Source organism: Epinephelus lanceolatus, chromosome 7 (genome assembly GCF_041903045.1).
Source record: "Epinephelus lanceolatus isolate andai-2023 chromosome 7, ASM4190304v1, whole genome shotgun sequence".
Taxonomy (NCBI): Eukaryota; Metazoa; Chordata; class Actinopteri; order Perciformes; family Serranidae; genus Epinephelus; species Epinephelus lanceolatus.
Window position 1 is genome coordinate 15,695,866 of NC_135740.1, and position 23,632 is coordinate 15,719,497.

General features: G+C 42.1%; 1 protein-coding gene across 10 annotated transcripts in view; it reads right to left on the reverse strand.

The window, feature by feature from the left end:
• tenm2a (teneurin transmembrane protein 2a) overlaps positions 1–23,632 on the reverse strand; it is a 238,044-nt gene that overhangs the window by 138,000 nt on the left and 76,412 nt on the right. For 6 of the 10 annotated variants that reach the window (XM_078169231.1, XM_033632872.2, XM_033632868.2 and 3 more), the window contains exons 3-4: positions 18,732–19,025; positions 11,168–11,218 (exon numbers count right to left, since the gene is read on the reverse strand). In XM_078169231.1, coding sequence (XP_078025357.1) covers positions 11,168–11,218; positions 18,732–19,025 — 345 coding nt within the window. The remainder of the gene's footprint in view (positions 1–11,167; positions 11,219–18,731; positions 19,026–23,632) is intronic. The other 4 variants (XM_033632873.2, XM_033632871.2, XM_033632870.2 and 1 more) reach the window with 1 other exon arrangement.

Genomic DNA, 23,632 nt, shown 5'->3' on the forward strand with positions numbered 1-23,632 from the left:
ACTACTTAGTTATGATAAGGAAAAGATTGCAGATGCCAAAAATCACCTGGATTTGAGTGCTAAAAAACACAGCTCGAATGGCAGCAGCATGACGTTGAGAAACGCCTGTCTTTGAGTGCCATAAAGCTGACTGGAAGCAGAGGCATGTCACTAAAAAACACCGGATGTCAGTGGCATAAATGCAGCAACAGACGTTATTTATTGTTCTCGACATTGCTCTCCTGGGTTAAAGTCCAATGTTTGTTTGACCAATCCACCTCCACTTATGCTTAATGGACTTCCATGCCCTTTAAACTACATCTGTTGCTCTGAGCGTCTAATAATGACAGTGGGTTTACAGGGAAGTCCGTGGAAAGCCAGTGCCCCTGCATCATTATTGTGATGCCAGGGACACTGCCCAAGCAGCGTATTTTGACGATCTAAGGGTGAGTCCAGACTGTAAAATAAGTTGAAAATTATGGCAAAAACCCCATCTTAGTAAAACCCTGTTAAACAGCAGTCATATTGGACGTGCAGTCCTGAATCTAGCACTGGAGAAGCACTTCCCTGTCAGGTATATTCTACCAAGTAAGAGAGAGTCTTGGCCCAAACCTGGCCTTACATTTTGCATTATATCCTTAAGTATTTTATATAATATCGCTGAAAGGAGTACTGTCAGTGTGGAAATCTTGTAGCAGGAAAGATCTTAACAGGATTTAGGCAGCCTTTCTGAATCCCCAGTATAGGAGTTCAGTCATCACCAGCTCTTTAGTGGTGTGGTAATCCTGCAAAGTGTTGCTGAAATAGATAGAAAGACACTGTTTTTAATATTTTAAAGCAACTCTGGTCTTCAGGTTACTTTTACTTGAAACTGGCTGCTATTTATGTGATTGTTTACACTCTGTGCACAAGGGCACGGCAGAGTCTAATGTTTCAACAGACAGTAATGGTGCATTTTTGCCTCACGGCCACCAATTTGTCAGTATACGGTTCGTACATATCTATTGAAATGCCTCAAGTGGCCCTGCAACTGATCTCAAAGATCAGCTTAGGACTGTATGCATTGTTATTGATTACAGTGACTTGCTGCTGTCTGCTCTAAAATAGATAGTTATGACTTTGCAAAGGGACCACTGGGGACAGAGGCCGGGGTGGTCTAGGCTGACCCATTGATTTGGTGTAAAAGTGACCGGGGTGTACTATTGATTGTAACAGGTGGGACAGGTACGCCATTGCATAAAGTGGACTATGCATTCAGTGCAACAACCTGGAAAGAGAAAGATAAGTGAGGACAGACTAAAACACTCCTCATGCAACAATTTGCAAAGTCAAGACAGCAGGAAAATGGCACCACCAAAACAGCTGATAAACATCCAAAGTAAGTGGTACTTCTTTGTTCCCTGGGCTTGAGCTCCACTGCCTGTACTACTGATACTTGGCTTAGCCGTGGAAAGGGTTCAGAAAGGGAGATTTGGGACCAGCTGAGATGCCAGGCTGTCTCCATGCTCGGTTATGGATATGGAAGATAAAGTCAGATACTTGTCTGATGATTAGCCAGCTCCGAGTATTAAGTGGCAAAACAAGAGGCCTTGCACAATCAGAGGTTAGAGACTCTAATATAGATTTATTCATCTATTCTCTTTCCTCCCATTTGACTCGCCGCTAAACAAAGCCAACCTATTAAAGTGAGTATTGAGTGGAGAAGAAACGGTTTTAACAGAAATATTGACATCGGTGCTGCCGCTTTTTTTTCTGCTGAACAGTGTGGTTTTAATCAGGGTCTGTGTCTTTTACTTGGTATCTATAGTGACTGAGCAAAGGGGTTAGGCTCATGAATGCACACAATTGCAATGCAATTAAAACATAACATGAGGTGGTCTGTATCTCTTACACACTGTGCATGAAAACCAGACAGTGACAGCTTGGGAGGTTTGATAGATCAGTGCTGGTGGGAAATTGAAAATGAAAAAATGATATAAAGTGATTAGGGATGGGACGATATATGATGTTATCACGCATCGCAATAAATGCTCTGAATAAGTTGATCAAGGTGATTTTTCATTATCAGGATAATTGTAGCAGCACCCAGAGAGACTGCTGGGGAACCAACAGTGAAAGAGACTCTGCAACTAAAAGATATGATGCCTTTCAAAACATTAAATAGCCTGGCTGCTTGTTTGTTGTTCACTAAAAAGGATATTCACTAAAAAAGTTGTGAGTCCTGTATGTGACGCACTCAAAATTGTAAGATAAAGTGATTCCAGCAGTGCCGGACCTGGCACATTTGTCGCCCTAGGCAAGCTTCCCCTTACCTTTTCATTTTCTCTTACTCTAATCCACTCCACATACACATCACTCCAATTCACTCCATCGTTTCCCTTATGTTCATTCTTTTTAAAATGTGGAATAAAATTTTTTGCCGCTGCCTCTGTCGCCTACAAGAAGATCTGCCAAAATATTTCAGTGCCATTTTAAGAGTTTTAGGCATTCTTTAATGATTATCAGGATAATATCGGGAATCATAATTATTTTTGGCCAGGAGAATTATGACATGAAAATTTCAAATCCTTTCATGCCTAACAGTGATTACAATTTCTTTCTCCCTCCGATTTATCCCTTTAATTTTCACAAGTTACCAGAACTTGGAGAAGAAACACAATGTGCAGTAACACTTAATGACTACTTTGTTGTGCTCCACTATAGTGTAAAAGGGAGAAAATACCTATCCAATCAGAGCTAATTATATACATTAGCTACTTAATGCTTAACCCAAGCTTCAGGCTCATGAGAGGCAAGAGAGAGCCTGCTACTTTAAGAGTGTATGCAGAAGTACCCTTTTAATCACAACCTAACAATGGCATTTTAAAGGTGTGTGCACGTGTGCTACATGTGCTTATTTAGACCTGGCTCTTAGTGAAAACTGTGCACTTTCCTATTAAACTGTATCTTTGTTTCTGGGACTGGATCTCTCTTTTTCTTTCTGTTGTACACATAAACAAACACTGGCCAGCAGAGACTTGCAAGGTAACGCCACGCCATGCCTCGCTGTGCTGTGCAGTGCCCCATGGCGCTGTGCTCCATTCGATGACACAGCATGAAGCACAAATCGATATGGATTAAAACTCTGTATAAGGGGCTATCCACTGACTTCTCCTTGCTGTGTACAGAAGGGGAACGTGTGCATATATTATGCTGGATTGCAGATTTTTTTTTTTCCAGCTTTTTAATCATGGAGGGAAAGTGAGTGAGAGATAAACTTGCTCTGGACTAAGAGCCATTGTGACACTAAAGAAAAATGCCTATGCCACGCCCCACCTCTCGCCACCTGTGGGGCATATCCATCAAGCTGCTTAGAGCGCTGCGTAGTGGGGGGGCTAGAATCAGCACCTCACTCCACCTGCCACACCTAGACTGAGTCACACATGAGCGCACATGCACATGCGCACACTCATACACATACAGTGTACAGTGACAGGCGTGGCAGTAGGCCTCAACCCCCATGGCAGTGGTGGGCTCCCCACAGCGCTCTGCAGGACACCACAGATTATCCCAGCGCTCGCAGACAGTCACAGAATGTTAATCCTCAGCCATCTCTTCTACTGTACTGTTAAATCTGGATCTTCCTCTCAATCGCTCCTCCTCCTTAGCTCCCCTCTTTCTTTATCCGTCACTCTCCATCCTCTCCTGCAATCCGCTAAAATCTCCCCCCAAATTCCCAGCTCCATCCTCTTCCTATCATCTGCCTTTTAACCCCATCCTCTCCTCCCCTAAAATCTCTTGATCCCTGTTTTTCCTACTCGAAAGCGACAAGGCCTCATCCCCATTCTCTCTTATCCTTCCTCTCCGCTCCCAGGCCCAGCCCACGCTATCAGCCCCGCATTGATCTTCTCATCCCCAAGAAAACAAAACACCAATCAGCCTGTCATAATCACTCTGCTGGAGGAGGAAGCGCCGAATGCCAGGCACAGCTGCTACATGTTGATGTAGAGACAGTGGAAGAGCTAACAGGGCAGCAAAGGGTAGCTGCGTTTTTTTTTTTTTTGGATGAACGTTTGCTGAAAGGGTTCTATTTTTAAAATATGTAAAAAACAGGACCATGAAGGTTTATTAACTTCACTGTTGATTCCATTCTGTTAATGATGATACTGATTCTCATTTCTCTTTTATTTGTATGCTGGAACAATAAAGTGACAGCTGCTGGAGCCGTTCCTTCTAAAAATTACACAAAACAACCTCTGAATGATATCTGGTCTCCCACAGCTTCCCTCCGCTATTCACTCTGATTCACTCTCATAAAAATTGCCCTCTACTGCTCGTACTTTTTTTTATCAACTACTTGTCCCGCAGGATTTTACTTCGAGACACTATGACTGCTAACTTCCAAACAATAAATTCAGTTTGTGATCAGTCAGCAGTCCCCGGACTGTTACCCCTGTCGTACTGTGCTTTGTTGTCATGCAAAACATGGATTGCAAACTTTATGTCTTCACATACCTCAGCATCTTTCCACCACGGGTGATCTGGCAGATCCAATAAATCTCCAGCGGAAATGTTTGCTGTGATGCATTTCGACCTTACATTAACCCCTTAAACTAGATATTTCTCCGTAAATTTACCATTAAATTGTTTAAAAGTTGGACTTTTTTCTGCACTGTTTGATGCCATAGTACTCATAATTGATATCTGCTCATCCCAGCAGTTTATTTTGGCACACAAAGTCAAAGTCAAAGTCAAAATTTATTTATATAGCACATTTAAAAACAACCTCGGTTGACCAAAGTGCTGTACAGTTCATCCAAAGAATGAATGAATAGCAAAAACCACAAAAATTATCAATAAGATCAACAATAGGTTTAAACAATAAAACATCAACACTAGAGTCCAAGTAAAAATACAAATAAAAGCTGTAAAAGACATGTCTGTCTCAACTAGAGGTGAAAGCAAGCAAAAAGAGGTAGGTTTTTAAAAGAGATTTAATGTGTTCCAAAGTTTGGGCTGCCCTTATATGGAATGGTAAAGTATTCCATAAATTTGGTGCCACAACGGAAAAGGCTCTGTCACCTTTGCTTTTAAGTTTAGTTCTGAGACAGGCCAGCAGCAGCTGGTTGCTTGATCTCAGTGCTCTGGCTGTTGTGTGAAGCTGAATAAGCTCAGATAGATAGGATGGAGGCTTTTAAAAACAAATAATAAGATTTTAAACTGAACTCTAAACTGGACAGGGAGCCAGTGCAAAGAGACCAGTATCAGTGAAATATTCAAATCCAAGATGCCATGATTTATGGCTGCTTCACAGAATGAATTGGAAACTTTTTTGGACAGGACCGTTCGAGTTAGTAACGACGGACATGCCAAAGAATCTGCAGGGGTGACGAGGTTAACACTCACTGATTAATTAATGCAAATATATTTAATCGACTCACACTTACAGTATAATTCTCTGCTCCCTCCCTTTACACACAATTAAACACTTGATACAAGCTCATTACAATAAATGCAAGAATTGTAAACAAAAGCCATAAAGCATTAAAAAACCAAGATCCTCCTCTCCAGACGATATTCCTTAAGATCTGTAAGGTTGTCTTTTACAGCTCAAGGAGCCCTCTGTCATGTATACTTGATTATATTTGTGGAATATCAGATAGTAGCTAATGTGCTAGAAAACAAACATACCCACACACTGCTCTTTACATTCATAAAACTTAATTATTCTGACAACACTTTAACAAATGGTGCTATTCATCAGTTCTTCAACATCTATTCTGTATCGCTGCTGATTGATTCTCCTCTCAGAGCTATAGGTATTGTGAAACTATTCAAGAAAACAATATAGAACAACAGAAAGTAAAGCTTCGTGGTGGTTTAAGATGTTTTGTTGCTGTCCTTTCCATGTCTGAAAAGCTGCTGGCTTTCTGGAATAGTTAAAACCAAAGGACCTGAAGACTGAGAAAATATTCTTGCATCTATTTTGTATCGGAATGTATATGTTACCACTTCATGTTTAAATAAGACTAAGAGTCTGCAAGTGTTGTATGTAGGCGCAGTGCTTGGGGCAAATTGCTAAGATCAGCATGCTAACATGCTCACAATAACAGTTCAGATGCTCAGCGGGTAATTGTTACCATGGCCACCATCTTAGTTTAGCATGCTAACATCTGGTATTTAGGACTAGGCAGAAAATAGAGCTGGTTCTGGTGGGAATGTCAGGAAGGTAAAGTTAAGGGATCATTGATGTTTTTAAAAATCATCCTGAGGAGAACAAAACTCTCACTGTAATCACTTCAGTAATTGTTTTTCATTTCAACTTCCATAGAGTGATAGCGGCACTGGAGGAAAGGTCAGAGGATCACTGAAGTCACTGTCTGGGCACCATGGATATCTGTTCCAAAGGTCATCGCAAATCATTCACTAGCCGTTGACATATTTCAGTCTGGACAAAATGATGAACCACAGACTGTGAAATAAAGTTGGATGACATGACAGCTCCCCAAAAGTAAAGCCAAAACATCTCGTTCGCCCCTCGCGGATGGCTGCAGTACATGTCACAAACCCCACCCCCTTCATGTTAGTGAATGGGCCAAAGTAAAAAAAACAACGTCAAATAACGGCATCCATGGCATGGGCAGGTCCCCGTGGTAGGAGGACCCAGGGCAGACCCAGAACATGCTGGAGGGATTACATATCTTGTCTGGCCTGGGAACGCCTTGGAGTCCCCCAGGAGGAACTGGAAAGCAATACTCTTGAGAGGGACATCTGGAATGCTTTGCTTTGCTCAGCCTGCTTCGGATAAACAGTTGAAAATGGATGGATGGATGGATGGATGGATGGATGGATGGATGGATGAATGGATGGACATTAAATACATTTTGCCCAAAAATGGTTTCTGTCATTTTAGGTAGTTCTTATCACGCTAGTGTTTGTCTTTCAGATAAGTTTGGTTACAACTAGTTACACGATGCTATGAAGAGGTTCAATGTCATGATTGACAGCTGTGGGAGCCAATCAGTGTGCTTGCGATCAATGGAACTGCTCCTGATTGGTCGGACGGCTATATGGGCAGGAACCTGATACCACAAAGAGCACTATTGCGCAGACTCTAGCTTCATATGATGTCATCAGCGCAAGATAGCAGCGCCAGTATCCAGGATATTGTACCTGCATTTTTATCCAATGGGAGGTAGTAGAGAAGCATTGTCTATCTTTACACACAGTCATTGTGGTGAACCAACCAACAGACAAACCTTGCCACCATTCCAGCCAGTGTGGCTAAATCAAGGTTACTATCTCTTTAACTACAACATTTGAAGTTAGAAGGATTTTAGAGAAAATTTTGAAGACCCCTTAATGAGTCTAACAAATAAAAACCCTGCCCAGACAAACCCAAAGCAAATGCATAAGTAACAGAGTGGTGGGATAGGATTCACATAGTCAAAAACATTTATATTTTTGATGGTGGAACCAGTGTATGAGTAGTCAATGGTCCATTGATGTACCAGTAATTACTGTTCTTTGCACCTATTGTATACCAAGCACCAACTCTAATGCCTATCTGCCAGATGAGAAGATTAATGATGGTGCAGCCTGATGTCCTCTACAGTCACCGGTGGGCTGTAAATCATCTTTGGACAGGTGACATGTGACTTGGACTTCTATTTGGACGTATGACCTGGTTGATAGCTCAGTAATTGTTGCATCATATGCTGCACTTTGATAAATGTTGTCATGTTTGAGAAATATGATTAAGGTTAGTTTGTAACTTCAGATTATTTAAACAAGAAAAACACATGCCAATAATATTTCATTGTGTATACTGGACCTTTCTTTTTTGCAAGAACTTTCCTTATTTCAATGTGAGAATAAAATGTAGAAATGAATTTAGAAAGCCTGTGGTGTCAGCCAGGGTAGCGCTTGTTGGAAATTGAATGCTGCTGAAGAGATAAAAAGTTCAAATGTACCCAAAAATGAAATACTGCTTTAATAATTGCAGCAGTGTTGGTACAGGAGGCGAATGAGAGTTTTTGATTTGTACAGTTGTCAGGCTTTGGCTATTGATAGTACTGTATCTTCTGTATCACTATCAGTGATGAACTGTCAGTTTGGTTATCTGTGACACAGCTTAGAAATACTTTTTTTCTGAATCAAGCGTACACCTTTGATTTAAAAGCTTTCACTAAAGCGACTTTATATTGAAGGACATGCATCAGAACATACGTGTTGTGATGTTATCCTTCTGTGATTGTATACCTTATATATATATATATATATATATATATATATATATATATATATATGCTTCATGGCAAATAAAATATATTTCCAGACTTTCGTTTCCAAGAAAATTATGAATATTTACTCAACTGAAACCAAGGAGACAGCAAATAGTATACAGTATTTCTGACTCGTTTCCACAGACAGAAAGTAATAAAATAAGGCAGAGAGGGAAATTAACATCAGTAAATATCAGCTGTGATAACAGTAAATATCAGCTGTGATAACTTTGCCTCATACAAGTATTCTAATTTAACCAGAGGAGCAAAGACAGAGTTCATATTAATAGCAATTTCACTCAAAAGTGGCAGTGTCACGAAGTTCCATTATTCATATGCTTCTCATGTGTAGGTCAGGACGAATGGAGCAGTTTCTTGTTACAGGCTGTAGCTTATGTATTTTCCCTTGTGTTTCGCCTTCTCTGTGTTCTCAGTCCGGTCTCATTCCCAGGGCGTCAAATATTGCCACTTTGTCAACGCGCCAAAGGCGTGTCTTTATGAGATGCACCAGGCTTTCAGCTAATCCATTACGTATGCACTTCTGTTAATGTCATGTTAACAAATCACATAAACATCGGTTGTGCGCTCGAGATCAGACTGGAGATGTAACCACTTACAAGATGGGTAAGTGCTGGCTATCTTTCTATGATTGTACTTTTAAAACAGAAAGCAACATATTTTATGTTGTGCTTTTTATTGGAAATGACTCAAAATATAGCCAACAGCAAGTTGCCTAGCTTGTTATTCGTGATTGTCTTTTATCTAATACTAGGACCCTTCAGCTTCCTGGTGATCTCCCTCCATCCAGCTGCTTGTTTTTATAGTGAAATGAGGCAATCGAGCATCAGGAATAAATAGAAACAGGGCGTCTGACAAATTTCAGCTATAAAGGGCAGCTCTGCATCGCCTTTGCTCAGTTAGGACACCCCTTTCATTGGCATCAAATCCAAAATGTTGCCATATTAGCGTAGTTTTAGATCTTCACCCAAAAAACACATAAACTCTCCGGTAAACAAACAAAATGTGCTCCACTTCCCCCTCCTACCTCTACTAAACTTTGATTTCCTTCATGTTGCTGGTGCTCAGCTTACATCCTGTCAAACACCAGTGGCTCTGTTACTCAATTTACATGTTGTTAACATAATAATATCTTAATTGCGTTGTCATGTGGTTTATTATTGATGCAATACAAGTTGGATTTTGTATTGCTTTTTAATTTGTTAAAACACGTCATAATGACAAATGCCAGTTAAGTCGGTTCGCTTTAAATCAAACCCATTTAAGTTTGTACAACAGATAGGACTGAATTGGACTGCTAAAATCAGAAGCCGACCTTACTAACATGACGCATTCGTGTCATGTCTCATCACGTTTTGTAACAGACTTACCTGTTTTAACCCAAAACATAACATTTTTTTGGTTCCCTGCTCCCCTGTTTATCTACTTTCTCTCTGTGTGTTTTGTTTAATTGGTGTGCATGGGCATGGTCGTGATCTCCCTCCTTCATTCTGCTGACTCCCGGCTCTGCTCGCCACACTCACCTGTCTGCTATCAGCTCATCAAGCGCACCTGCCTCTAATCAGTTCATCCACATGCAGTATATCTACTCCCCTCTCCAACCGCTCATCGCCAGGTTGTTGTTCAACCTCTGTGATAGCGACACGTCAACTCAGTTTATGCCTAGTGTTTTGCTTCCTTGTGTTTTCTTCTTAGAAACCCATGTGCTCCTGTGCCTCGGGATCAGCATTCACCTGTCTGCCTGCTACGACTGCTCTCTACGCTTCCCCTTGTTGTCATCACAGCCATCTCCATTCCTCCCTGCGAACCACCACACTCATATTTCTCACAACTAGTACCATATCCTCATCCTGTGTGGCAATAAAACCTGTTGTACATTCTTATTCAGTGTGTATATATATATTATACTGTAAAACCTGAACTCACCTCATTCTACTAAAAGGTGCTTTGAGAAGATTAACCTTTACACGATCCAAAGCAGAGAACTGGTGCTGCTTTATCTCCCCAGCTCTTTGCTGCATGAATGTATTACTTTGTTTCTTTTCACTTCAAGGTTGTGACCTTAAGCATTGCATCTAACATGTTCATAATGTGACCAATATGGCATGAAAAAAATAACCTTCACCCCCAAGCAAACATAAGTTTATTTTCCCTCTTCTCCACTACACACTCTACTCTCTCTCACTCCTACCACTCTCATTCTACTAATGAAAACAGATGAAAACTCCACAGCCCAATAACACAAACATCAACACTAATTCACACTCATAGAGACAAACAATCTCCGAGACACGAGTAAATACGGCTGAGGTTCCGGTAGTGGAGGAGGGGGAGAAAGGAGAAAAAACAAACAAAAAAAAAAAAAACACACCCTCTGGGAAATTTTCTCTGATCAAGTGCAAAGAGATTAACCAGTTGGACGTGTGCTAATGAACAGGAGATCATAATGAAAGGAGCTCGTAAATGTAGATGAGGCATGTGAAAAAGAACAACGGCTGGCTTGTATCAGGTGAAACACAAGAGTACTGTATGGAAAGTAATTATTTTACTGTCTTCCCCCCACCGTATGCCAGCATCCTGACAACTTTTGACAATGGACTGAAGAAAATGTACTGTTTCATTACAACAATTACAGTAATATGTGCAATCACACTTTCTAAAAGAGCTAGCCTCTGAACTGAATCGGGGATAATGTCGTGTAACTGGAGCCCAGTTAGAAGATATTACATTGTGTGCAACAGCCTCTATCATAAAAAAAACCCATCAACTTATAGACAAAACAGTAAATTACGCACAGACAAATACAACAAAGGGCACAAAAGCACATCAAACACAATCACACACAAGCAGACGGGCCTAAGGTGGGCTGAGCAATCTACGAGAGGCTACAGTCAGACGTGACTTACTGATTACATAGTCCCCAAATGGATCCTCATCCTCCTCATCATCTAGGTAAGCTGGAGGAGAGGGAATTGAGAAAAGAAAGAAAAAGCAGGAGAAAAGGAAAAAAGGGGTTATGACAAATCAAGAAGGAAAAAAAAACAAAACTGGACAAGAAAAGCACAAAGAAAAGCAAAACTTATACAAAGTGGATGTGAGATATGGTTAAAAACAAAACAAACAAAAATAGAGTGAATGCAGCCTCCCGCCCTCCCATCATCCACCTATTTTCCCCTCATTCTTACTCTCAATCTGATACCTCCAGCCTTCATTAGGAAGCAAAGCACTGACCATTAAACTACAAAAGTAGTTTCAGCTGCATGCAGAGGAAAATATGATCACTCATAATTGGCTGGAGAATTCTCAATTTGCTCTCAGTGCTCCTTCTCTCCCTCTCTCTCTCTCTTTCTCCCCTCTCTTTCCCTGGCAGGTCTGAAGATGGCATGCGAGGCCATTACAGCTAACTAAATTCCCTATTAGGGGCGGCAGCATAGTCGTCAGCAAGTTACAAATCCGACGCCAATGATATTCCACCGCTCCTGTGACTCTCTTTTACCTGATAATAATAGCGTTAGCATGGGTGGGCCCTTACTGCAGATGCGCTGCCTGCTTACACCGAGAGCACACAACAACAGATTTCTTTCATTGCCGTCATTGTTCGGCTTTATGTGAAAATCCCTCCCTCATCTCTCGCTTTCCATTTATTCATCATTTATGTTTTCCTCTTCTTCTTCTTCTCTTCTCTCTATCACTCCAGGCTCCCTTCCTTTAATGTGAGTTAGCATCCATCTACTGTGATCAATATCCCAGGGCTTTTATTAAACACTGCTCTTGTGCATCTATCTGCACGCGCGTGTGTGTGTGTGTGTGTGTGTGTGTGTGTACCTGCTTTCTAGTGTGTGTCTGTCTCTGTGTGTGTCTTCACTACAATATCTGGTCCAACAATGTCTTCATTGAGTCAGAGACACACAATGAGGGTTGTGAATGTTTATGGTTTGATTCATCGAGTGTGTGAACATGTATATGCGCTGCGTCCGGTATGTTGAATAGACCAATCTTTATTGATCTTGACTGCGGGGCATTTTTCAAACCCTAGGCTTAACCCAAAGACAGACACTTACAGATACACGCTGCATGTGCGCGTTTAAGCGTGTGTGTCCGTCGCTACTTTGCTCATTCCGGCATGCTTAGCTATCGCTGCATGGACGAAAAGTCCTTGAACCAGTGGGTGAAGTATGGAGGCGTACGTGCACGCATGCACACGCATGCACGCGCACTCACAGCGGCGTGTGTTTGTGAAAGCGAGCTGTCAGTGCTGCTCTCACACACCATTCATCACAAGCTACTAATTCTGTTAGACCATTGTCGAGCCTTTCGCACCCCACGTTGCTCTCTGAAAACTCAATCAGAGGCTAATGCCCCCAACCCTCCTAACACACACGCACACACAAGCTCTCACTTTCAGTTTTGTACTCACACACACTCACAGAGACCCTGAGGGGACAGCAGTGGTCTTGGGGGACCCCAGCAGTCCAACTCTATAAGTGTTGCTTGTATTTGATAGACAGGAGCTGCATGGACCGAGCTACTGGTGCTGAGAGCGGCTGTGGTGGAAAGAAAAGGCTCTCACAATCACTGCGTGACATAAAATTATAATATGTATTCCAAAAGTATAGAGCACGTTTTTATTCAAAATTCAAAATGATCATGATTAAACATTATCTTAATTTACCTTGATTGCAAGACAATCCTTTAAGCGCTCCACTTGGAAATATTCTCTGAAGTAACAACACATCAGCTGACTTCAACGTGGTTGATTTGGTTTGATTTATGGTGGGATTCGTGTGTTACATTAAAAAAAAAATAAAGAGGACAGCGCGGGTGCAGGCACTCTGCCACCTGTGCTAGCAGATTTGATTAGTTAATCAGGAATCACTTTGCCCAACGCGGCTTTTATAAAGCATAATTACAGCTCTAGCTACCAAAAAAAATGAAAACTTTTGACTGCAGATGTTTTAAGGGGAAAGTTTTTCTGCTTTTCAGGAAAAAAAGAGAATTAACATAAAGTTTAAGCAACATAACACAGACCAGCTTCCAAGGCTAAAAAAACCCCCCTCCAATAACGAAGGAGCCAGCGAGGGAAACCAAGCAACTGAGCATGCCCAGACGGGGGGCAGGGTTAGGCAGAAAGGCCAGACTAAATTTAGCACCACCTTTTCATTCTCTAATTATGAGATTAATACATCCTGTCACATACGTCACAATACTACCCTATGATTTATTATCCAGCCGACCAGATGGAGAGATTGAGCCAGAGTAGGAAGGAGGAGAGGGAGATAGCCTGAAAGCAGCTAATCAGCATGCATGTGTGATTGGGCGGGGCCTTTGCTGTGAAGTGAGTGGCCGGTGCCGTGTCTGTGTTTATGAAGTCGGCCATATGAGGGAAGCCAAGATTTACTGACGGAAAACAATGCTGAAGTTGAATTAGATCCTGCCTGTTTCCTTAACAGGCTGCTCTTTAATGAGAGGGAAACACAGAGGCATATGGACCCACACACACCAGCATGTGTAGAGCACCGGACTATGGATTGTGGCCATAAAGTCTGCCCCAGGCCTCAGGTTTAAATCAATGTCAAAGCCTGATCTTATTTCATCTAATGCATGTTTTAATCATTCTCCCTCCTGATCAATGCAGTTTGGATGCAGTCATCAGGCACTGCTGTGGGGAATTTACAAGCGCTCCTATTCTCCTGCCTGTGTTTCCAGACGGACGTTTTACGAGGCAGTGCACAGCGCGACAGTAAATCTCTTCCTCCACTTTGCCAAAATGAAATCTCCCAATGCCGCTCTCTATGCCCATATTTGTTTGTCTCACTGTGTTGCTTGTGCAAACGAAACTTGTATTGGCTCTGCCAAGTCAACGTTCTAGTCTCTTTATTTTAATAGTGTCTGGAAGGGGCAATAAAAGCCAAGTGTCTTTATTCAATACTTGACAATAAAGCTGGATGTAGAGAAACTTTGAAATCCCTGAGTTGCATTTAGGAAACTAATTTAACAGACTTTACATACTTGTCGGTAATTGGAATTTAGCAGTAAATGAAAAAAAACAAAGAAATGAAAAAATAATCACTGAGAGTTTGAGTTTAGAAACTGATTTAACAGTTGTCAGAGGTCTGCAGGGGGGACTCCTACACAGGTCAAACACATTTCTGAATCAGTAACTTGCATACAAACTAATCAGGTGCCACTGTATTTTTGTTGCCCTGTGAGTGTTTTGTTTTAAGTCTTTACAGTCTTTCAAAGTCAATTTGTGTGTTTGCATGAATGTCTGTGTGCATATTAATGTTGGATGATCCACTTTCAGCTTTAAGTGGATTTATATTGAGCCTGTTGGTACTAATGTGCATTTTGAGTGATCTGATAAGAAGCAGACAGCACTAAATACAAGTGTAAATGACAACCAAGATGCATTGTGTTTCGATCACTCAAGCCACTTGTTGAGGCGGTCTGGGATGCATTTGATCACATATCTTTGTAGTGTAAATGCTAATGCATTCTAATGCATCACCTGACAAGGCAGAATCAACACAGGACGTGGTAGTTGTTTTGGTGATAGCTTGCTAACAGTCTATAAGTTAACTATTTTACAAGTAATTAAAGCTGGAGATGCATCATAGACACGTGTGAACAAAATGTGAGGTGTAAACAGGCTTGTTGTGATTATAATATATTATCATATTGTATCATCATTCATTTACAAGACTCTCTCATCCATACTAAGGATTCAAAGTAGCTTGCTAGTGAAACCATCAAAATAGCATGACCAAAGTTCTAACATTGTGTCATGTGATGACAGTAAACCCATGGCAATAGCACCAACTCCATTCAGTGAAGAAGATGGTGAATTATCGAGGTATCACTATACTCTAATTAAGCAATATGTCACAACAGCCTGAGGTAAGCTGTGACTGTATCACAAGTATCACAAGTGTTGTTGGGCCTAACACGAAGTGTCACACATGTCACAGCCTAGAGTGAGCTACTGCTTTGCTAAAACAATTTACAATGGCAATGTGACAGTTTTAGACACAATTCAATTTAAACCCTTTTATTAAGATGTTCATGAAGCATTGTTCTTAGGCAGAACTAGGCAAGGGGAAGGCAACCTATGGCTCTGGAGCTGCAAATGACTCCTTAGACCTTCTCCATTAGCTCCCTGTGGCTTTGATGTTAAATTATATGGCAATGAATAATGGTTGTTTGTTTTTTAACATTCAGATTTTCATTTGTCATTGTTGTAGGCCTAAAGTGATTTTGGCATTGTACAACTGTAAAAATGTGTAGCCCATACATTGAATTAAAAAACGTTTTAACATTTCATCAATGTGCGTTATACGTCGACGACCTGGTGTCTTTTCCTCTAAATTCTGCTTAACTTCAGTAGCAGTGGCTACCCTGGAGTCTCTCTGGCAAGGGGCCTGGTCGTATGTGGCTATTATAACACGGCTAACAACCAATCAGATTGCTTGATTTGAGCTGTGTGTTAATTCTAAAATTGACGAAAATAAAACAAAACAAAAAATGGTCAGTTTTATCGCTATATTTAAAAACTGATATTGAAAAAGTATTATATAATTTTTTCCCCCTAATCCAGTAGGAAATGTATAATGTCCCTCAGAGGGACAATGGCCAACATTTGAACACTATGTTTGAGCACTTTGCTTGTTTAAGTGTCAGTCAATATTTTAATATACTTACTGTATTTAGAATATGTTCTGTATTTCTCTCCCTATGTCCAGTGCATGCACACACACTTACATACACACAATCACACATATGCATACAGTAGTACAGATCCATATGTATCTCCATGCAGGAGTTCTTCTCTGTAAACCAGTTCAGTTTTCAGAGTTGTTTACATTTGGTGTATATGTGGTGCTAATTGTGTTGAGACTAGCAAAGGCACCAGGCACCATGACTGACAACTGCTATCTATCCAAAGGATCACACTCTTTAATTTGTTATCGACTCAGGTTGTTTGTATTTTTTTTCAGACTTTTCATCTCCTCCAGAATAAAACAGTTAAAAATAGTACATGTAGTTAGGCAACTTGGAAAATGGGAAGAAAGTCTTCCTAATTTGAAACTTATTTTGGTGCTCATTTGTAGTCATTAATTATTATGCTTAACAAAAATTTAGTAATGAAGTTAAAACAAATGAGCTGTGAATTTATCTGGCAATTACTCTGCAGCCAGTTGCCCTGCTGACACAAAAACTGGCGTGCGCGCGCACACACACACACACACACACACAGACAAATAGTGCTTTCCCTGAGGTTTGTGATATCTGTCACCATTTCTCCGGTCTTTCTATTTTGGTAGTGAAATCTGCAATAGGGCACACGCGCACATTCATCCGCATGTACGCTCCTGCCCTGAAGGGGAACCCTAGACCCTTAAACTGACACCTGTCAGTCACGCTGGAAAGCTCGTTTGACAGGAGCATAACGAGAGATGGTGAGAGGCGCAGCGTGAGCGGAGAGAAGACAGAAGAAGAAGCTTGAAAGATAAAGACGAAGAGGCGGGAGAGAAGGGAGATGAAGAGGAGGAGGAGAAGCAAGTGGAGGTGAGACTTCTGAAGCTTGTTAGAGACGCGGCGAGATGAGAGTGGTGCAGAGTGCTGTTTGGTGTTTTAGCACGTCACAGTCTTTTTGATTTGTTAGCATGTGTTTATGATGTTGTTTCTCTGTCTGCCTCTGTCAATCTCTATTATTAGACCCTCAGATCCTCTTCCTGCTGTTTTGACACTCCCGTTGCTCCTGTTTCACACTTTCCACACGCACATGCAGGGTTTGGGCTCATACACATGCTCACACAGAATAGCATATAGAAACACAATGACACACTCAATAACATAGACATACACACACAGTTGCAAATCCAGCAGCTGCAGTGCTCGGGGCACACACGCTGGTTAGGTCTGGTGGGAGTGAAATCTTTCCTCCGGGTGCTTTGAGGTATGACGTGCCTTCGGTATCAGATGTTCTGTTTGGAGGAGCGAAGGGGTGAGATTTCCTCATTCAGAGCGACTAAATAACTAACGAATTGACTTGATCAGACACACGCACACACCTGGTCCTTTTATCAGGCTGTCGCGCTGCCTCTGATCTCTTCATGCTGGCAGAGACAGCAATGCAGACGCCTGATCTAAATCTCTGGTCTGTGAAACCATGAGACGAGCCTAAAGTTGCGAGCCGGTGGTTTCCCCCAAATGCTTCAATATAGAAGGCGAACTTTTGAAGTCTTGCATTTAATTGAATTGACTTTGATTTTGAGAGTTGTTCTGCATAATCATCAATATGAATGAGGGACAAGTGGATGTTTAGACCCTGCAGGAGCACAAAAATACGCATGAATACCACTCTTTGGCTAAGTTTCTTTTTGGAAACTGAAAAAAAAAGGAACAACTTTTCATCTTCTCAACAATCAACACTCAGTGACATCATACTGCAGGCAAATGATTATCACAATATAGTGCAGGATTAAGAAGCTAATTTTACAAGGCCTGGAAATGCCGGCGACAGAGCGCTCAATGGCGTTCTCCTGGCCCTGAGACAGAGAGAGTGAGAGCGGCGTCTGCGGCTGATATCTGCGGCAGTGAGATTAGCTTGGTAATTAACCACAAAGCAATTATCGGGCGGTGGGATGAGAGGCGCGTCTCAGGGAAGGTGTTTCTTGATGTGTTTAATAGGTGTTGAGTAGTTTGATCAGTCGACAGAAGTTGTTTCTGATTCGGAGGCCCGCAGTCCAACAGAGGTTGATCCACAGCTGATACGTGTTTCTGCCGAGAATTCAATTAATTAGACTGTTGCTTTTCCTTCCATCCACTTTTCATTAACCTCCACTGACACCTCGGCGGAGCTCCGGTGCAGGTTTTACGACGGCGTCAGGATTAACAAGGAAATGGGAAGTTGGCAATAAACAAAGTTGCCAGAGGATGGAGATTCCCTCTGGGAACACTGCACTCTCGCACTTGCGTAGAATTTCAAAGACATCTTCTTTCTGACTGCATCTCAGCGTTGGATCACAAGAATTCAAACGCTCCAGCTCCAAAAAATCCTAAAGATTCGGACTGACAGACCAGTTGTGAGATGTCAGCAGATAAGTGGTATGGGAGGAAAGAGTTAGAGGGCTTTGGCTAAGTGCTATTGATGAAAATAAGGATGAGTCTCTTGGGGTGGGGGTGGGGGGTGGTCCAACACTGTTCTTCAGATCAGAAACAGACTCAATCAATAAATCTGACTCACTCCCAATTCATACAATGGCTGTCTGTTTGAGAGGTTGTCTGAAGATTTCAACAATATCGACAAACTTGTAAGATATACATTCTCACTTACGATCTCTTTAAACACTGACTGCATCGGTCCTATCTGATTTGTTATCACTTCCTCACACTCTTCCCCACTTTTCCTCAAATCAGTGGGCCTGTATTTTAATATATACATCTCAACTACACTTTCAAGAGTCCTACCTGACTCATCGTCAGACTTGTTGTCATTCTCCGAGTCGGTGAGGGTGAGGGCCGAATTCTCGCGACTGGACACTCCTGAGCTGCGCCGGGACTTTACCCTCCCTCGTCCGGCCCACAGCTGAATGGCCCGCTCTGGAGACAGCGGCCCCTCGGGGTCCGAGTCAGCATCAGAGCCAGCACTGAGGGAGTACCCCCTCTGGAGGAGGCCCAGGTCGGGACAGTAGGGAACGGCAGCAGGGTGCGGAGGGGGAGTTGGCTCGCATACTCCCAGCTCGGCCAGGGTGAAGTTACCCCCTGCGAGAGACAAAGTGGAGTTACGTTGGTAGACTGTAGGGGAGTGATATAAGTAAAAGCAATAAATGGAGACATTCACACAAACAAATGCTCCAACAAGAAACACACACGCACATCTAGCAAACAAACCCACAATCACACGCAGAGAAGCACACTAATTATGAAACTACGGAGGCGGAGGCTGAAAATTGGTCTTTGTTGTGGCAGGCAGGAGGGGGAGAGATGACGCAGCATGAATCAGGCACAAACTACAAACTAGCTGCTGGAAGGAATATGTACTGGCCTGCAGGCCTGTTAAAGCTGGCTTAGAAGGCCTGCCTCCCTCGCTTTACTGCTCCGCATTGGCATTCATGAGGTGTTGATGTGAGATCAAAGAGCTGTTCACTTGAGGCCTCTCAGACTGTAGTGGAGCTGCTTTGCTGCCTTCTGGGTTTGATCATCTCCCCACCTAGTTGCCATCACACGCTGGACCCCAGGCTCACTGACTATACTGCAGTCTGCTGCAGTACCGGCCCCGCTGCCTAACACTCTCCCCCTCAAGACAAACCGACTCGTCACTTCCAAAATAAATATATAAAATTATCCAAATTAAAGCACATCAAAGGAGATCAATAAACAGTGCTGCAGCCCAATTAAATCCAAGCTGAGGAAAAAGCAATTAAGGAAAAAGGCATGCTCAACCAATTTATTCTCTATACTAATTAAAAGAGTATTGTGGATGCAATCGCTCACCATCAGCTGTTGGGGTAAAGGGATCGGGGGAAAAACAGTTGTGATTCACTTCATTAGCAGTTTGTGAGGGAGGGGGAAAGGAAGAGGCGAGTGAAGAGCGGACGGCATTGTGGCGGCACGCTGTATGAATCAATGCGCTGGGAATCACACAGCTGTGTGACTGGGTTAACTGTGACTCATCAGGCGTACGGACGCAATCAGAGAGAGAGGAATTAAACAGATGAAAATCGTCTGCTGGATCTTCATGGCTCCTCTTCACAGGCTCGCCGAAACTCGAGAGTTGTGCTGAAAGTAATGAGGAGAGGGAGGGCCTAAAAGGAAACTCAGCCGGGGGAAGTGGTGACAGGCACTATACTTCTACTCAGACAAACAGATGGACTGGACTGGAGAGCACGAGGCGAGCGAATAACTCCACAGGTGGATTCAGCTTCCAGGCTACAGCTTGCCAAGCATCCAGCTAGCTACAAAGGCACCCAAGCAACAGGGAATATTACCAATCCTTGTCTTCTGTGCTTCTTTGTCCTTTCCTCCCACTTATCATAAAGGTTGACAAAAGGAACCTTCATTACTATACGTGACACTAAGGACTTTTACAATGTTTCACACTACAGCACTACTGTATAAGCACAGGATCTAACTCTAGTAATGAACTCATACCTGAGATGAAGTATCGTAGGAGGACGGGCGAGAACTCCAGGAGGCCTGAGAGAGTAGAGCATATGGGTTCTTTAACATCAGTGAGCAAATCATCCCGAAACTGAACTGCTCGCTAGAAAAGACTCTACTCCACAATCACAGTTTAGAATATGCCTTATGCAAATCACCCCATCCAACTACAATGAGCCACACACAACACATCTTCTAGTCTAAACAAACACTACGTGGAGGCAGTTACACAACATCAAAGTGTGTTTGCGTGCGTGTGTGTGTGTGTGTGTGTGTGTGTGTGTGTGTGTGTGTGTGTGCGCTTGCCACACATATCTAATGTTACATCCCACAGGCCACCACTCTGTACAATTAACATGCCATAACTAGTGATTACATATGCAAAATCCAATCACTCCTTATCACCATCAGCGGTCGACGCAGCCCGATGCCGTAGCAATCTACATGTACTCAAAGAAAGATGGATTGGTGCGACGGGTTGAAGCAGACATGAAAATCTATCTCAGTTATTCCACAAATAGAAAACCAATCGCATGTTTGTTACATGATACTAAGACAGATGTGAGGGCGAATGTGGGGCTGCATTCTAATCTGATCAATGCCTTTCTCGCGGCTGCCATTCTTGAGCTTATAATGTGCATTAATGTGTATAGCCTTAAGCAGCTTCCGCAGCTTCCGCAGCTGCCTTGGACTGCGCACATCTGTGTATAATCACTGTGTACATGCTGACATGTATGTTTATCAGTTCATCTGTGCATTCAACACAACTGTGCTGCACATCTGAATTAGACTGTGCTATAGGGGTGGAAGCAGCGTGATGTAGAATGCTTCCCTGATTGCTTTTCATTAATATAGCGAAGGACAGAGTGTGAGAAAGGGAGGGAAACAAAACAGGAAAGAAACACATGTCGGAATGCGGAACAGAGTTTCAGCACACGTGAAAACAAAATGAACAAGAAAGACCTCAGTCAGTGTGCTGAATTAAATTACATTAAAGTCGGGCTATTTTGAGTGTAACAGAAATAACAAGAAAACATGCACAGCTTGACCTTGCAGATATAAAAAATGGGTTAGCAGTGTGTATGTATGTGTGGGTAGACATTACACTGCAATAGAGAGAAAGCGGCATGATCTAGAATGCTTCCTTGAAGTATTTTCATTACTACAGTGAAGGGCAGAGCAGAAAGAACGGAAACAAAGGCAGTAAAACAGTATGAAATGTGTAAAGGATGGGAGAAAAAGAATAGAGAGGAAAGAGAATAGGCCTTGTTATCTCTTTGTATTATCTACATACCTTACTTATAATACAATTAATCTTATTTCTTATATGTATTGTGTATTAACCCTTTGTTAACAACTTATTTGAAAACTGTATGTAGTCACACATGTATCCTTCCGCTAACTTTGCCAAGTCCATTGCTAGCTCTCCCGGTGAGCCCAATCTGGGCCGTGTGAATGCATTTACCATATATGTAAGTGTATGGGTGCACTACAGTTGTAGTGTTGGCCGGTTTGACCATGGTGATGCAAGTTATGGCTGACTTGACAGAAGTTGTTTTTAGAACGTGCCTTGTGGGTGATTCATTGGCTCCCTGTAGGCGACCAGGCATTCGTGGGCACTGTGTTGGCTAACACTGGTATGGGGGTAAACAGTAATACAGTCTACATTACAGAATGCAAGCCTGTTTTCAAGCCTGTATGGAGACAGAATATGAGATGTACAAGATGGGACTCAAATGAAATGGTGCTGTATTAAGTGAAATAATGATAAATTGAAAGGAAGTAGAACTAACAAGTTACTTAAAGCTGCATTAAACCGACTTTACTCCTGCGTGGAAAAACCCAGCCACCGTATTCATTTGAATAAGACCAGTCTGGCAACATATGTCTTCTATCTGTGCCCTCTGGAGCGACACATATAAGCGTTTTCTAATCACACCCCCATAACAGCAGGACAAAATGATTTGTCTCTACCTTCTAACACCTTTTAAATCCAATTTGAAAATATATACATTCTGTAATGTCAATGCTAATGTTAAGGCTTGGTTGGGTTTAGGGAAACACCTTAGTTAAGGTTACTTCTCTAAGGTTAGGGGAGCTTGTCATCATGATTATTATAATAAACACTTCAGGTTCAGGAAGCTAATTCTTTTTCCTAGGATGGTGAAGGCATGACCTGCCCTATACACTCCCTCTGAAAGGCTGATACTCATTGCCTTCGTTGGTTGGATCGGTTAAGTTTAGGCATGGAGACTGAGGTTGGCTAGGGTTAGGGTAAAAATATCAGGGTAAGCCAATCACAGGCAGAATAAGGCTGAGTAGAGCGGGTCAAGCCTTCGCCATCCTAGAAAAAAATGGAATTACCGCCTTGCAGTTGTATGGCTCGGCAAATCAGTCCAAGTCTGTCTAGACTCCCATGTAACCATGACAGTAAACAATGCTTCAACATTGATGATTCACGCATTTTCTGCCCAGCAGAACAGATGATCCATACAATCAGCACAGTTTCAAGGTGAACACCCACCAGATTAGTGTCATCAGTTCAGTATCTAATCAAATGTCCTCCCACTTGTTCTTTTTACAAGTTCTGACGTTAAATAATGTCCAGAAGTGTTTTTGTGGAATATCATGATGTCACATTGAAGTTGATCTTTGACCTTGTGGATATTAAATGTCATTATGTCATCGCTCTTACGCTGTTAGACATTTGTGTGAAATTGGTTAGCTCACAAATTACTGAGTTATGGCCAAAAACATGTTTGGTGAGGTCACAGTTACCTTGACCTTTGACCAGCAAATTCTTTTCAGTTCATCCTTGAGTCCAAGCAGACTTTTAAACCAAATCTAAAGACATTCCCTCGAGGCACTCTTGAGGCTTGTTCACGAGAATGGAAAGCACAGATGGATGGACAACCCAAAAACATAATACCTCTGGCCACTGCTATCCCCAGTATGGAAGCATTAAAATTGTGTTCAGGAATGGGAACTGTTAATGTTAAAAGAAACATGTGTTGACTATATGGAAGAAACAGGAAGAAATATTGTTCACCCCTTCTTTCATTGCCCTATATCAATGTCACCTGACTTCCTCCTTCGCCCCCATCATAATTACTATGACTGCTAGAGGGCTTTGCCACTTGAATGTAAACATATGTCTTTTTTGGGGACTTGCTGAAATAAAATGACCTGAATGTTGTTCCTTTTGGGAG